Below are 15,980 nucleotides of genomic sequence, written 5' to 3'. Positions count from 1 at the left end.
GAGGAGACAGCTGGACGGTCTGAGAGGGAGACCAGGCCTCCGTGGCTAGAGGTGGCCGAGTGTCCAGATCCCGCCAGTGAGATGGAGGCAGTGGCTGGGCTCTGCAAAAGGGCCGGACGCAGCTGTGGCATATTCCTTGACCTCTACCCCTGCCCCCTTTTCCTGATGAAATGGGGACAGGGTACCTGCAGGCATGTTCAGATACAGTGGCCCTGTGGCCTTGGTGGGTCACTGAGCCAGCCAGCCTGGCCCGAGGAAGGCCGCTCACACACTGTGGCCCAGCTTCTCTGTCATTTGCCACCCGAATGCATCCCGGCCATGGTACGGAGTTGGCAGGTTGTGCCCGGGGGAGTGACAGGCTGTGGCTCACGCCTGTAGGCCGGAGGGTGTGAGGCGGGTGGGCTGCACGCACCAGGGTGGGCCCCCGCGGCACTTCAAGGGACACCTTGAGTCAACCCTCCAGACCGTTTCCCCGATTTCCACAGCCCAGGAGGCCGGCCGTGGAAAAGCAAGCCCGCCTTCCCCAGGGCTCCCTTGGGCCAAACACGGTCACTGACCGCCTTTTCTTTTTTTCGCCCTTTGGGCCCCAGGCGCAGGGAGTCAATAAAGCGTGCATCCTTTCCTCACTGGCCCAGCCTGGCCCGCTTTCACTTAGTTTTTTTCTTGTTTTGTTTTGTTTTGTTTTTTTTCAAGAATTCTGCTAGGACTTGAACCCAGGACCTCGTGCGTGCTAAGCATGCGCTCTGCCACTGAGCTACACTCTCCCCTTCACGGAGTTGTTTAGTCCTTATTTGTTTGTTTTAAAATAAACCCATGTATTTCGGGGGGCATACATCTCTGCCAGTAGAGATGGATGATAGATATTCTACAGATCTCAAAATAACTGACACATGTACCTCCCAAACTCTGCTAAAATGCGACATTTATTATAGTATCAGAGAAATGTGGGGCACTTCCTGAACAGTGTGTCAGCCTTGTGCCGGGGCTGTGGTAATCTGCACGTATCGCTCCACTTTTAGCCGTGCGCTGCGGAAGTGAGGACTGTTTAGTCATTTCTCATGAATCAAAAGCGCCTGGTCCCACACAGAGCTGGGGCCTTCACGACCCCTGTGGGTGGCAGGTTCTCGTGACCGCAGGGACAAGTCAGCCCTCTCCACTCTTTAACGTTCTTAACAGCCCTACAAAGTCAGCACTGTGGCCCCCATTTTGCAGCAGAGAGCACCGGTGGGGGAGGGCCCTGGCCCCACTTACTGCCCCAGGCTGGACTGAGTGTTGGACGGGCCACCCACACCCCCCACCAACTTCACAAGGGCCAGGATCAGCCTGGGTTGGTCCCCCAGGCTCCCAGTAGCCAACTCACCAAGTTCTGTGGCTGGAGTGGCAGGGCCAGCAACAGAGGAGAGGGGCCTGGGCCTGGACCCACTCTGTGTGATCCCTAGTCACAACATCCTCGCCACTGTGGCCTCCTGACCCTGACCTCACAGCAGCTACGCTGGCTCAGCCCATGGGGACACCCCACCCCCGCAACTGGAAGCCCTCCCCAGTGCCCCCCGCCCGGACCACGGCCAAGCTCTCCCAGGACAGCTAATAGCATTTATGGGCTGTAATGATCAGTTTGCTGGTCCCCCCCTTCCACTGCGAGGGAGTCCCGCAGGCAGGAGGATGGTTCTTCATAGAGTTTGGGTGAAAGAATGACTGCCGACTGGGGAGCCTGGAAGGCTGGCAGGGACTGTCTGGGGTGCAAGCTGGGTCCACCCTGGAGCTCCCTCCCACTGTCACCCCTGTGTGGCTCTTCAGGCTCGGCAGCCCCTTCACCTGTTGGGTGGACACTGTAAGCTGCCCTGGGGCATCCAGGACAGGTTTGGGAAGCAAAGTGGGCAGGACTGATGCCCAAGTGGATGTGAGGAGTGGGTGGAAGGAGGAGGAGGCTGCCATGACACCCTCTTTGGGAGTTCTGGCTTGAATGTCCTCGTGAATGCTGGGAGCACAGTGGGAGCACAGGATGGGGAGCAGACATGGGGCAACATCTGGGCAGGGAGTGGGTGTGAAGAAAGCATATTGTTGGATGAATGCATGAGTAAATGGATGAGCAGATGAGTGGTTGGAGGAGGACAGAGGCTACTGGATACAGGGCCAGGTGGGTTCTGCCAGGTGAGCCAGGGGTGAGGGAAGGCAAGGATGCAGGAGAGAGTGAAGCCGGGATGTGGGGCTGAGTGGCCAGATGGCGACAGGTGATCTGTTGTGAGCCTGCAGGCTGAGAAGCAGGAGTGGCAATCAGAGAGCAGGATCCCTGGGGACAGATTGGAGAGGGCAAGTGTTGGTGAAGACCGAGCAATATAGGGACAGCCATGGTAGTGGCAGGCAGGGGTGGCGTCATCAGAAGGAAGAGGCCAAGGAACAGACAGGCCAGACGGGGATGAAGCATCCTTTGGGATGGATGCTAACGTCACCAGGTGGTGGGGAGCAGGTGACCCAGCATTAGAATGGGGTGACTGCAGAAGAGAGGAGATGGGAGGGGGTAGAAAAGGGATGAAGAGGAGAACCCCCACACACACACCCCTGGCCTGTGGAACCAGGGTTGGGGAGACAAAGCAGCCTGGGCCTGGAGGGCTCCCAGCCCCCCTCACTAAAGCTCTGCCACTCCCTACCAATACCAGTGCCTGACTTCATCCGGGACGTGAGGGTGGTGTGGCCACCTGGGACCACTGCTCCCCTGCCCCACCCTTCAAGGGCAGGCGACACCCTTCTCCCTGGACTGGGAGCGCCCCAGGAGCCCTCCCAGCCCCAGCCTTGCTCTGTAGCTCCTCCTGGAATGTTTCTGCCGCCCGCCCCAATTCAAGCCTGCCCTACAAGGGCACCCAAACGCCTCCCCTTCCCTCAGGGCCTCTCCTGGGGGCCAGCCCAACGCCCGCCCCGCCCCTCCCTTTGGCCCCCGGCTACCCTTCCGCCCATCCTCACGGTGTGCAGGCCTCCCGTCTTCTGTCGAGGAAAGCTAAGCTCCAGAGGCCCGAGGTCATGTGCCCTTCTGCTTGGCCTAATGCCAAGGCCTTTCCACCCAGGCCTCCCTCCATGTCCCCTCCCGCCACGCGGATATGGGGACCACCTGCAGGTCCGGAGCTCTGCCGCGCTGGAGCATGAAACCCACCCTCCTCGGCCTCTTGGGGCCCGCGCGCCGGCCCGAGGGTGTCCGCGGCGGGCACGGACTGCTCCCCCACCGCATTTGGGCTCCCAAAACCGCCCGGAGTCTTCGAGGGTGCCCTGGCACCCCGATGCCGCGCACGCGCGGGCACCTGGCCCGTACCCGGCCTGGGACTCGGTCCCGGCCCCGCCCACAGGAGCGGCCGGAGAATAGCGCCCCCCGCTGGCCGGGCTCCACGGGAGCTGGAGACGCGGAACTGACAAGGCGGCGGCGGCGGCGGCGGCGGCGGCCTCGGAGAAAGGCCCGGAAGGAGGCCGCGTGGGAGGGAGGGCTCGGGCAGAGCCGGGGCGAGGGGGAGAGGATGGAGGAGATGGTGGGCGGGCAGCCCTGCCAGGGAGCGGTGGACAGAGCTGGAGAGGGCTTGTGGCCACCAGGTCCCGCCTGTGTCAAGGGATCTAGTCCATAAGCAAGGAGGTGATGCGAGGGGTCCTGGACCAGGTCCCTTTCCGCCAGGCACATTTCCTCAGAGACCTGCACTCCCTACCCCTCTCCTCCGCCCCTTCCTTGCTTTCTTTCCTAGCGCTTCCCGTATTTCTTTTATGTTCTTCTCACGACTGGTGTACTAGATGTAGTGGAAGTTCCATCAGTGCACTTCCACTAGCACCTAAAGCAGAGCCCCCACACTTAGGTGGTGCTCAGTATTTGTCGAGTGAAAATCTGGGAATTCAAGGATAGGGAAGCCTTGGAAATGAAAAACTCCAAGGAGGTGAAGAGAGGTTGGAAAAGTAGGTCAGGGCTGAGGCTTGGGGTTTTCTTGGGTAGGGACCGGGGAGTCACTGTACTTCTGGGTTGGTTGGTGAGTCTCCCACCCTGGAGATTGGCCCAGTAGCTACCAGAACGAAGAGCTGGAAACTGATGGCGGTGGGGGATCCCTGAGCCAGATCCAGGACCAGGAGATGCCCTGTTCTAAGAGCCAGAGTGGCCTCGGTGTCCCGCCACAAACAGGGACCACGGCTTCTCTGAAAGGGCGCTGGAGATGAACTCAGGCTGAGGGGCCCATGGCAAGCAGAGTGCAATGGAAGCCAGGTAGCCCTGGGTTGTGAACTGCAGCTGCCCAGACCTTCACCAGTGACCCTCCCCCATGACATAGAGTAATCTATGGAATTCCTCCAAGGGCGGTTTGGAGGAATAACTGAAATTCAGGTGTTCACCAATGCTTAGCATGGTCCCGGGCACAGTTCAGTTCTCAACAAATGTTTATTAGAGCCAGGTGGAGATACGGGCAGGTACAGAGGGACACCGGTCTGTTATCTAGAGGTGCCCACAGAAGGCAATCCCTCAGTGACCCCAGTTCCTTCCCATCTCAGATGTGAAGATGCACACACTATTTTTTTTTTTTTTGCACACACTATTTTTGACAAAAGGTAGCTCCTCAGCTCAGCTCTACCTCGGACCTTCACTCAGCAGTTCTGGGCCTCATGAGGGCCTGGACGTGCCACCTCAGCATCATTGTCAGCAGCCCCCTCCATCAGTAGCCAAGAGGAGGTAAAGTCACATGACTTAAAGGAGAGAAATAATAAACCTTCTGCAGCACATCAGTCACCAGGGCCTGGCTGGGGAGAGGAGTGGTAGGGCTGGGGGGGAAGCAGTTTGTTCTCTGAGTTTTGCTTTTGGCCAAATCCTATCTAGCTCTCAGTATATTTCATCCAGTTTTAAAGAGACTATTCCAGTTAGTAAGTTTTTCTTTTTGGCACAAGAGCTCCCAGAACAAACACTGAGGATCATGGGCCCAACTGCATGAGAATTTCACTTGGCTGTGCTTCCTGCAAAGTGGGTGAGGTTCTCATTAAAACTCCTCCTGGCCCATTAGTCCATCTTGGAACTGAGGTTATGTTAAGGAAGCATTTCTCGCTGGTGAGACTGAACTCTGGGAGTGTCCCTCCCTGTGCCAGAAGGAAACCCATGAAGATCTGCCCTGGGCAGTCCAGGCAGCCTGCAGACCAAGCAGGAGCTTACAGCCAAGTATACTATGTAATGAAACTCAGGAGAAGAGGCAGCTTAGAGAATTGAGGAACAAAACAAGAACCACAGGCATTAAAAAGCTTAACAACATTATGCGTTTATTATATTTTATAGAGCCATGTTACACATGCTTGGTGCTTCAAACTGAGTTATTGTTAAATGTTTTTCTGGATGCAAAGCCATCTGATGCTTGATGCGAATGCCTTAAATACTATAATATTTCTGCATCTATGACCTATGAGCTAAGGAAAAACCAAGGACAATTCCAGAAATGGCAAAGAACATTGAAGAAAAGGATGTACATGAACCGCAATGCTAAGTCCTTGAGCCAGGGCCTACAGAAGTTACCAGAAAGTGAATAAAACCAGAATTGTTCTATGAATATAGTTTGACCAATCACCATCTGTAGATAAGAGAGCCTCATACCAATTATGGATGTTGTAGGAAAAAGGTTACCGTCTGGTACGGATGCCCTGTCCCACTCCGTGATGTATGCTGACATTACGTGGCCCCCAGATAGAGCAGCGAACAGAACACAGCACAGCAACGGGCCCCTCCTTGTGACACCGCAATGCTGTTTCTTATGGCATCTGAGTGTCTTTAATGAAAAGCAGTTTGATCAAACTTGCCACTCTGTGGAAAAGCAATCATCGTGCTTTAGATGAACGTGATGCCGCCACACTCACCCTCCTCTGCAGACTCCCAGAATGCTGGCAACATTTCCCGTTTTTATAAGGGGAGCAGATAAGGACGAAGTGTGTCAACAGCATGCCACCTTCCCCTCCCATCAAGTCTCAATCCAGCCCCAGCTTCAAAGACCATCCTCTCGGGCACCCTGCAGCCCACTCAGGCCTGGGGAGGACACCCAGGGCCTTTTGCCACATGCACGCCCACTCGCCAAGGCCCCACCCTCACACTGCCTTCAGGCAACCAGGGAGCCTCAGCACAATCTGGGCAGTAACAGTCAAAGCCCATCAAGGTCAGTTAAGTTGGGAGAAGTCATTCAGTCAAACACTCCTGCCCGCGGCCCTGAGGACCTTCCACGAAGTGGAAGAGCAGACCGTGGAGTGCATGACGGAGCTGTGAAGAAGCAGTTTGGGCCTGGGCCTCTTCCTCTGTTTTGGGGTAAAAGTTTGGGTGCAAGGCCCCTACCGGAACCTGCTGGGCCTGAGCTGAAAGGCACTGCACTTGCACTGGCGCCAACAGGGGCCAGGACAGAGGGCTCTCAATTCAGACAAGGGCCCTCGGAGGTCAGGGATTGACAGCCAGCCGGCAGGAAGCCTGGATGCCTGGGAACCGACATAGCCCTCACCACTGTTATGACCTCTGGGACTGGCGGTCAGATGTCAAGAAAATAGGAATTAGGGACTAATAACATGGCCTTCCTAAGCCATGTTTATCCCAAATCAGGAGTCAAGACACAAGAAGTGATCCATTTTCTGTCTGCAGTGGCGGGTGGAGTACCAGATTTCCAACTCAGCGTTTGGAGGGCCAGGTCTTCCTGTGCCACAGACACAGACCCTGGGATACAGTACAGCAGAGGAGTTCTGCCCGCTTAACGCACCCCAGCAACTGCTAGGCAGAACCGCCTGTCTCTTCAGGCTTCTTGTTGAATGAAGGACTTTCATCTATTTGGGAAGAAATGAACTAGAACTTGGCTTGGCTATTCAAAGGGTCTTACTTTACTCAAATTCAGCAAAGCAACTGACATTTAAGAATGTACATGAAAACCAAATAGGGGGAAACATCTTGATTTTCCTCAAATCCTCAGGCCTTGAATCTAGGCAGAGCACACACAAACACCATATGAAACCAACAGTGAGTTCAATGTCACCTGGAAAATAAATGTCACTCTGGAGTGACAGTTCTTTATACAAATATTATGCTTCCCCCTAAGCCCCCAACTACCAAAAGGGGGAAAAATAATAAATCCAAAAATAGAAAACAACATCTCATTAAATGTAAACTCATCCTCTGGAGTTTTTATATTACATATGCTAGAAACATGCATTTATTTCAGCTCAGATGTAAGAAAATATGTCTATCAGTATTACTTATAAATCAGATTAATCCTCAAGACAATTGACTCACTGTTAGAACACCATTTTAAATTTTAGTGAATTACTTCTTTAGCAAAATTATAAATTCTAACCACAAGCAAAATGGGTTTAAGTTACACCCAACGAGAACTACCTCTACTCTAAGCTGTCGCTCACTTGTCAGCCTCCTACACTACTGCTGTGAGCTGAGAGTGCTGTATCAGCGAGGAACTTGACATGAAATTTTCTTCAGACACCAATTAAATTCCTTTCAGAAATTAACTCTGCAGATTGAGAGAAGACACGTGAACAGAGGGAGAGTCAAGGGGAGTGATGACTATTGCACTCAGAGAGAAGGGGACAGAAGAGATGACCAAAGGCGTCCCCCTAGGGTCAAGGCACAGAGGGACCTCCCACTCAGGAGCCTGGCTTCTGTCGGTCACGGCATGGCTCTCCAGGCTGCCAGGGAGACCTTCCCATGGCATAAATCTGATTGCTGTGGGTCCCGGGCAGTGGTCCTGAGGACAGCGCCAGGGCCAGGCTCCAGGGCAGCACAGCGCTGGGCCAGGGTGATGCGGCCCAGACTGGTAATACAGCCACTGAGGGACTGCTCACCTGATGGTGGGGCGGGAAGGGTGGGCACTCACACCACAGGCATCAGTGGAGGCCTCTGCCCCAGGTCTAGTCAAAGAACCACACGTCCGCACTAGGGCACTCCATTCTGAAGGGGACCTCCACCGTGGGCTTACCTCTCTCCTGACTACCAGATACAGCAAAGCCTGGCTTATCCAGACAACACCTCGGGTCTTCTGATTTAACTCAGTTCCATCAAACTACTCAATGGATAACAGATTCTGAACAAATAAAACAAAAAGTGTCTCAAGTTAAAATTTTCATTTATGATTCAGAAGGCACTTCAAAATTCCGGAGAGCCACAGGGTCACTGTTACTAGGTCACCAATCCTCCTGTACAGGACCGATGGAGAAGCTGTAAGAGATAGGGCTTTTTGACCTGACAGTGTCCTGGACATCTTATAAATGAATCTCTGATATTAGCTAGTTTGTCAATTACTTTGCAAAGTCAAGCATACAGCACAAAGACACACAGTATGTCTGCATTTTGAATAAATGGGATTTTGCTGTATCATGGCAGCTTATAAAATAGTCTCATGAGTCTGTTATTTGACTCTAAGTAAAATCCAAAAATTATAATTGTACATTTAAGAGGTCACGATGTGAGAGGTAAAGTACTCACTGAGTACAATTTTCTTTATAACCTAATCACCTTGCCAATCTGCACTCAGTATCCACTTAGAAGCACAAAAGCAAGCTACTGGCGCCCAATTGCTGCAATGTGCTAGCATTTAAAGATTCCACTAGACGGAGAAACCAAGGCTCTCAAACTAAATAGCCAATAACCATAAGCATATCCTGTTAGACAAGCCAGGACCTGAGGGAGCTGCCTTGAAGGCAGCCCGAGCCACAGAAAGGCCTGGGCTCCCCTTAGCTCGCACGCCTGCCAGTTAACACCTTACCTTGAAAACACACACAGGCCAGGGCACAACTGCTTCACTCACATGTTTGCTGGGGGAGCTAAAATCAAAATCCTATCTCCGATGGGCCCGGTTTGGGGTACTCTGAGGTAGTTCCTTAACTCGGGATGCCTGTTACCTACTCTCTTTCAGAACTCAGTACACATAGGAAGTATTAAAATATCCATGCATCATCGCTTTAATCACAAGTCACTGTAATTGAGTGCAAAATAAAGGAAACTTGAGTTGCTTTATTTAGCTTCCAATTTCTGGGAGGCTCAAGAATTATAATTATTCTGGACAACAAAAGGAAATAAGACTGTGCTTACAGCTCTTCTTCTGCCATATTCTTTCTGTAGGACTGCTATTTTATTGTTGCCCTTTCTGTTACACGGGATGTACACATCAGGTGGTAAAAGGTACAATACATTCTACGACTGAGCACCACGTTCTGTAACTGAACAGGCAAAGAAATTACACGGAACATCAGCATCTGGCAGTATTTTTCAGGAAAAAAAAAGTGACTAAAATGGGTTTAAATTGATTAACACTATTAAATCACATCTAATATTTGATACTACATGATTCAATACAGCTATACGATACAATTATACAAAATGTGTTAACATCAAAGAATACAACCAAAATTAAGATAGCAAACAAAACCTATATAACTTTTTTTTTTACAGGAAAATACTTTTGAAGTATGCATGTAACTGCCCATTCTTTTAAAGAAAATCTACTGCAAGCAAAGTTATCAACCTCCAGAAAAATCACACATTGCATTACTAAGCATATCCCCAAAAAGTGTACAATATGCACACTTGGAAAATACAAAATTAAAAAAATTGTAAGCAACAGGTGAGCTTCATATTTATAAGAATGTGAAAAGAAGTCCCATTTTTAGCACTGTTGTATAAAGAATTGTCTTTTGATGCGAAGTTCATGAATTGTCCTCCTGTTGGGACCACACTTTACAAAAACACCGTGTTTTTGAAACGAGATTACAGAGCAAGATAGAGCATCTTAGCAATGTCATCTTATTAAAGTTTTTTTTTTTAATTTTTACTACTTTATCAAAACATGTCCCTTGGGTATGTAGGATTCATTTTTAAAATTCTTTCCTAGAAACAATATACAAAGGAGAGGCATATTTATTCCCAATCATACTCCTGGAAGAGGCTTCCCAAGGCGGAGAAGGGTCTTCTCTCTTCTTCTCACTGGTTGTTTTTGGCCTTAGCATGTGTTAAGATGTGAGATTTCAGGTTAGTCGACTGAGCAAACTTCTTATTACAACCGTCGAAGGGGCACACATAGGGCCTGTCTCCGGTATGGATTCGCACATGTGTGCGCAAATTGAAGTCCAGTGAAAAGCGTTTCCCGCAGCCTTCGAACGTGCACTGTCGAGGAGAGACCAGAGAGAATCCGCTCAGACTCGGACCAGGCCTGGGAGAGGGAGCAGCTCACCTCTGGGGGAGAACAGCCTAGTTCTTCTAACGCCGCCTCCCCACCCCAGGGGCAATTTTCTAGACACATTCTAGAATTAGGGGGCAGAGAGCACTGATTTTTCCACGTGATCAACTCCTAAAACCCTTGAATAGCCTTCGTTGAGTTGTTTAAACACAACATAAGAGAAATATTCAGCAAAAGAGCAAGAATCTTCCTAAATATCATGTTAGGGCCCTAACATCTGTGTAAATATTTCAAATAAAATACAAATTGTTAGGAAGGTTTCTGGTGTCAAATATCAAAAAAACCAAAACAAAACAAAAAACCAAAAAAACATTAGGTCAATTAATAGTTCAATATACTACAAAAAATAAATCAGCTACAGCAAATAAACTGCTTCAGCCCCATAGTGAATGCACTAGAAATTGTCTCAGGTTTGCTCTTGAGCAATCCTGTGTTTCTCCTGATGTAGAGTATGCCCCGTAAATACCTCGATGCCCCCCGTCTCTAGCACCACTCGGACCACACATGGGGAAGTCAGGAGCCAGGGGCCCCGTCAGGACAGTCAGGACACTGTTTCCGCTTCTCACTCAGAAGCACTAAGACCCTGACCCTCCGGCGGTGTCTCCAGCTTCACTGTCCCTTTGTCTACACTTACAGGGGAGTGGGGAGGGGAGAAGGGACGGGCTCTACCTGAAAGGGCTTCTCTCCAGTATGAACCAGCTGATGTCGCTTTAGTTTTGAGCTCTCAACAAAAGCTTTGCCACATTCTGCACAGACGTGGACTCTGGGGCCGTGGGTGTGCAGATGTTTTCTCATGGCAGAGTTATCCCTGAACATCTTTGTGCAGCCCTTCAAACAGAGAGAGAAGCTTAGTGGTTCACGCTGCAAACTGTAACAAACGATTCAAGCACTTAACAGCCCTCACTGAGACGTTGAAACAAAACACCCTCCCCCACCTTCCCATTTAAATTTTAGTTCACAGTACACTAGAATTATTTAAGACAAAAAAAACCAGACAGCTGAAAGAGGCCTTATCATTTAATGCAAACTCTTGTTTTACAGACGAGGAAACTGAGGCTTAGAGATGTCTTTAAGTAGACTTGCCCAAGGTCACACGACTAGTAGAAGCCACACTGGGAGTAGAACCCAACACCCTGGCTTCCAGCTACACCATAGCTGCCTCACCCAACTGTGTCCCCCAAATGAAGTAACAGAAGCACTGATAGATAAACGGAGTTAAAATGACGGCCGTCCACCACTACCTTTGGTGGGCCCCACATTCTGTGCTGCAAGAATGGGCTGTCATTCTCCATCGCCTACTGTTCCCTCTTCTCTCTTTGCCTCTTTCCCCTTCTTGACAGAGAAAGAAGCAAGAGGGTGTCCAAGGAATGGCAACTACAGAAGAAATTTATTTTGTGAGACACTAGGAAAAGAAGCAGGCAAAATGACAGCAGAATAGGGTGGGGAAGGCAGACGGGTGAGCAGCGTTGGGAGAAGCATGTCCTTCACCATTTCTTCTGCAGTTGTTGCCCAATAATGGGGTGAAGGGGGACATGACCGGACAGAACGACAGACAATTTCACGGGCAAAGCGGGGGGAGCCACAGTTTTTACACCTTGGCCCCTAGGCTGTTTCCATTTAGAAAATGGAATTAAAAAAAAATCTAATGGAAAAGAAGTACACAGAGAAGCTAGAGAGATGATGAGCACTTAAGGTATAACTGTTTTCAAATGTTTATTTAGTACTTGGCCTCAACAGAAATCCTTTTAACATTTCAAAATCTCCACATTAAGAACATTAAAAAGAAAGAATTTGTGGGTACAGTCACCAGAGGCGACACCATGAAACTAAACTTATCCTTCTCCAATTGTTTTTTTTTAAATTTTTTATTCCATTAAAAAAACCTCCCGCTTTGTTTTTCTGTACTACCTTCGTGATTACTTAATTTTCCCATTAGTTTTACCTCCAATAAAAATCTGAAGCAGACCCAACCAATGCCTCAAAGTACTTTTTAGGCTACTGTTTTACTTTTTTGACTAAAAATAACCACATTTGAAAACAATTAAGTGTCCCCCCCAACACATAATCAACGGTAAATTAAGGAAAATCACGAAGGAAATGATAGTCTTGTTAGGCTTACTTTAGCAACATCCAGAATCATTTCCAGAGTTCCATAAGCAGCCCACAGTCCCACAAAGGTCCATGGGTGAGACACAACCCAATGTCTTAAGACTGACTTGTTAATGATCCAGAAACAAGAAATAAAATCCTACCACGGTATATTCTGTATACAGTGATAATAAAAACATTGGTGTCCTAAGGTGACCCCATTTAATAGTATTTAAGTGGTCTTTATGGAACAAAACTTACATCACAGAATATACTCTCCTGAATTTAGAAACCAGTTTATAGTTCCTTGTTTAATCTCAATTATGAAGACAGAAATAAAAGTGCGATTTCTTATTACAATCTCTCTAAAACTTCATTCACAGTAATGAACACTTTCCCCCTAGCATTACTTACTTTATGAGGGCAAGCTATTGTTCTTGGAGCATCATCTTCTTTAATTTTTCTTGGCTTCATTCTTACCAAAGGGGGGGGAAAAAAGAGAGAGAGAAAGAGAGATTTGTAGGAGTGGGTAGACTCATCTGGCATAATCATGTAAGTCCCTAACATGTTTTCCCTAGAGGCACAGAAACTAAGATTACAATACACTTCTGTGAAGGGGAAGGGATGAGAAAGCTCACGTGGCTGCGACCTGTGACCGTGAAGCACTGTCCCACCTACAGAGCAGGACTCACGAACGAGCCCGACCAGCTGTTGCCCACAGTGTCACAGCTAGTAAGCTGGGACAGCTCAGGATGGCACTGTGAACTGTGATTTCACTCTTTCCTCTAAACTCTCTAAAAAATGCCACGAGACCAACAACCCCAAAACCACACATGAACTCTTAATGGGAGCAAAACGAGGTATCCAAAAGCAGCTGCTAGGCTAATAAAAGTGCCTTATAAAAAGGAAGGAAGATATGGGAGAGTCTTAAAAAGGGGGAGGGGAGTCTCATCTCATACTGACAGAAATGATCTTTATGATAGGTCATTTTTTTAAAGGGTACAGAGCAATCCTTTTAGACAGAGAACTATACATGTATAATAGCCCTAGAAGGAAACGTAACAAACTAAGGACTGGTTACTCTGGGCAGGAGCCCCAAGGGATGGTAGACAGGTGGGATCACCTCAAACTCATTCACACTGTTTAATTTCTATCGCACTATTAGTTTCGGTGGTGGTGGTGGGAGGGAGATTACGGTTTCCACTTGGGCAGCCAGGTAGAGCCCTGAGTGGAATCACTATCCAGAGAGCTTGCTGATTAACTGTAACTTACCTACCTGCTATTTCCACTGAACCAACCTTTGGTCTTTTGTCAAAACTTTCTCTCCAAAACTCCCTATAGATCTGTGTGTGGTAGAGGGGTGAGAAATTAAAGAGTTCCTAGAAAAACTAGAAAAAGGTTTAAATCTCCAAAACCAATGTTCTTGTCCCTAGTTTTGCACCATCTCACACTCCTTTGTGAAGAATGCATGTTTAATAAATTAAGCTGATGCTTCCTTAACGGTAAGCTAATTTACCACAACTTTTTTACTATGAAATATTTCCACTGCTAAGTCAGCACAGGCTCTAACAATATCCTCCTCCACCCTCGATCTGGGAAAAGGATTCCCTGATGCTTCTTATTTTATAAAACACGAACCCATGAAATCATCTGGTTAAATTTTCCATGCCCTGGAAGAGCAGAGGGGAAACAAGTTACCTCGTAGCTATAACTTATCTCTAAGGAGTTTGTTCAAGACTGTACATATTTCCTACCTGGAATTCTAGGAGAACATTTCAGTCTGGTATCCTCCCCCGTTCCACCCTGCAGATACTTGTTCTTTCTTGTACATGTACTTGTAAGATTAACACATCAGTTAGCAAGTATTTTCTAAGTGCCTACTGTGTACAGGGCTCTGAACTAGCCTTTGTTATCTTAAATACCATTAAATCCTGGAGTTTGGGTCTGAGTCACAAAACTAGGTAGGACAAAAATTTGGTGCCACTGCGCCACCTGGAGGTTGAAAACTAATAGTCCTTCATATGAAAGGGTTCCACTCCAATCAAATGTAAATAATAAAATATTAATGAGTATATTAAGAACCAAGCTTCAGGGAACTACATTCAATATCTTGTAGCAATCTATAATGTAAAAGAATACGATGAGGAATATACATATGTATATGTATGACTGAAGCATGCTGTACACCAGAAACTGACACAACATTGTAAACTGACTGTACTTCAATTAAAAACAAAAACAAAAAACAAAAAACAAAAAACCAAGCTTCAACCTTCCCAAATAAGATGTTTATTACTCTTTGATGATTCCACTCAAATGCTCTGTCTTGGCCGGGAAGATAGCTACATGACTGTCTTTGTCCAAATTCACAGAATGATACTCCCTTAAAAGAGGGTGAATTTTACTGTATGCAAATTATCACAAAACCAAAAAACTCCAACTTTAAAAACTTTCACTGGGTTGACAAATATGTCGCACAGAATCTCTTCCCTGTTCCACGGTCAACAGCGGTGAAGTGCCTGTGCCAGGAGGTTAGGTGTGGCCCAGTTACCTAGGAGGGTCCCCCAACCTCACAAATTTCTTAAATTCATTCCTAGGAACTTAATTTACATGAGCTGGAAGTTAGCAATATAATTAATTTCAGGATGAGAGTTTAAAATGCATCTGGGCAAACACCCTTGGGCTCAAGGAGAAGGTAGAGGTACTTAATTGCAGCCACTCTTAAGCTCCTTGCTGAGCCACTCTTCTGCACTTCAGAGTGGCAAGCGAGCCAGTGTATGTGGGTACCTTATGCATTATATTCGAATGCAAACACTGTAAATGTCACTTTCCAAAAATGTATGCTTAGATTGAGCAAAGACTAAGATTAAAATCTTCATGGCAACCATTGATATATAGCCTGCAAAATAAAAAATATGTATTTGAAATCCTTAAAAGAAAGTAATTTTTTAAATAGACTAAAATCATATACTCCTAGTTAGAATATCTTCTTGACCCACCCAAACCAGTCAGACAGAAGGAACCAAGATTTGAGTTTCTCATTGACTGTGGAACTTGACAAAGCTCTTTGGAACCGGAGACGACGACAGCACAAGCACCATGAATGAGACGGAATGAGACGTGTGGCTCGGTGCTGACCTCTGCTAGCTGCATGACCTTGAGCAAACCACTTAACTTCTCAGCCTCAGTTTCTTATTGTGTAAAAAGGTATAATGCTACCTATTGAGAGCTATCAAGATAAAGAGATGATATACGTTAAGCTCTTGAAAAATCATAGCTATTATTATCACCAGCTATGTGCTAAATGGGCCTAGCCAAAAATAACCTCATTCCTTTAAAAAATGCCAGCTGTATTTAATAACCCAGAAGGTACTGGTGGCTCCAAACCACCCTTTTCAACTGAAAAACTGAGAGCCTGGAGAAAGAACAGCACATGCAAAGCGGAAAGGCCCCCTCAATGTATGAGAAATTATATGGAGGAGCCAGGTACCCAGCAAGAGAAGTTTCCTGTTCAATTAAAAACAGAATCTGTTCCCTAGGACATGACTATTGATGTTACACCTGCACACATGGAAGGAACAACGTTGTAAACGTTGGACACCAGGACCAAAAACTGCAGGAACTTCCTGGACAATTTTCAGCAGGGTATTATTATATAAACCAGAAGTTCCAACTAAGTGATATCTG

General features: G+C 47.7%; 1 protein-coding gene across 1 annotated transcript in view; it reads right to left on the bottom strand.

Annotated features, from left to right (window-relative positions):
- Nucleotides 1-5,242: 5,242 nt before the first annotated feature.
- YY1 (YY1 transcription factor) overlaps nt 5,243-15,980 on the bottom strand; it is a 29,791-nt gene continuing 19,053 nt past the window's right edge. The window contains exons 3-5 of the mRNA XM_032482627.1: nt 12,708-12,768; nt 10,875-11,033; nt 5,243-10,132 (exon numbers count right to left, since the gene is read on the bottom strand). Coding sequence (XP_032338518.1) covers nt 9,950-10,132; nt 10,875-11,033; nt 12,708-12,768 — 403 coding nt within the window. The 3' untranslated portion in view covers nt 5,243-9,949. The remainder of the gene's footprint in view (nt 10,133-10,874; nt 11,034-12,707; nt 12,769-15,980) is intronic.

This window comes from Camelus ferus, chromosome 6 (assembly GCF_009834535.1).
Source record: "Camelus ferus isolate YT-003-E chromosome 6, BCGSAC_Cfer_1.0, whole genome shotgun sequence".
NCBI classification, from domain to species: Eukaryota; Metazoa; Chordata; class Mammalia; order Artiodactyla; family Camelidae; genus Camelus; species Camelus ferus.
Note: the sequence above shows the minus strand (reverse complement) of the source record. Positions and strands in the feature narration are given on the sequence as shown.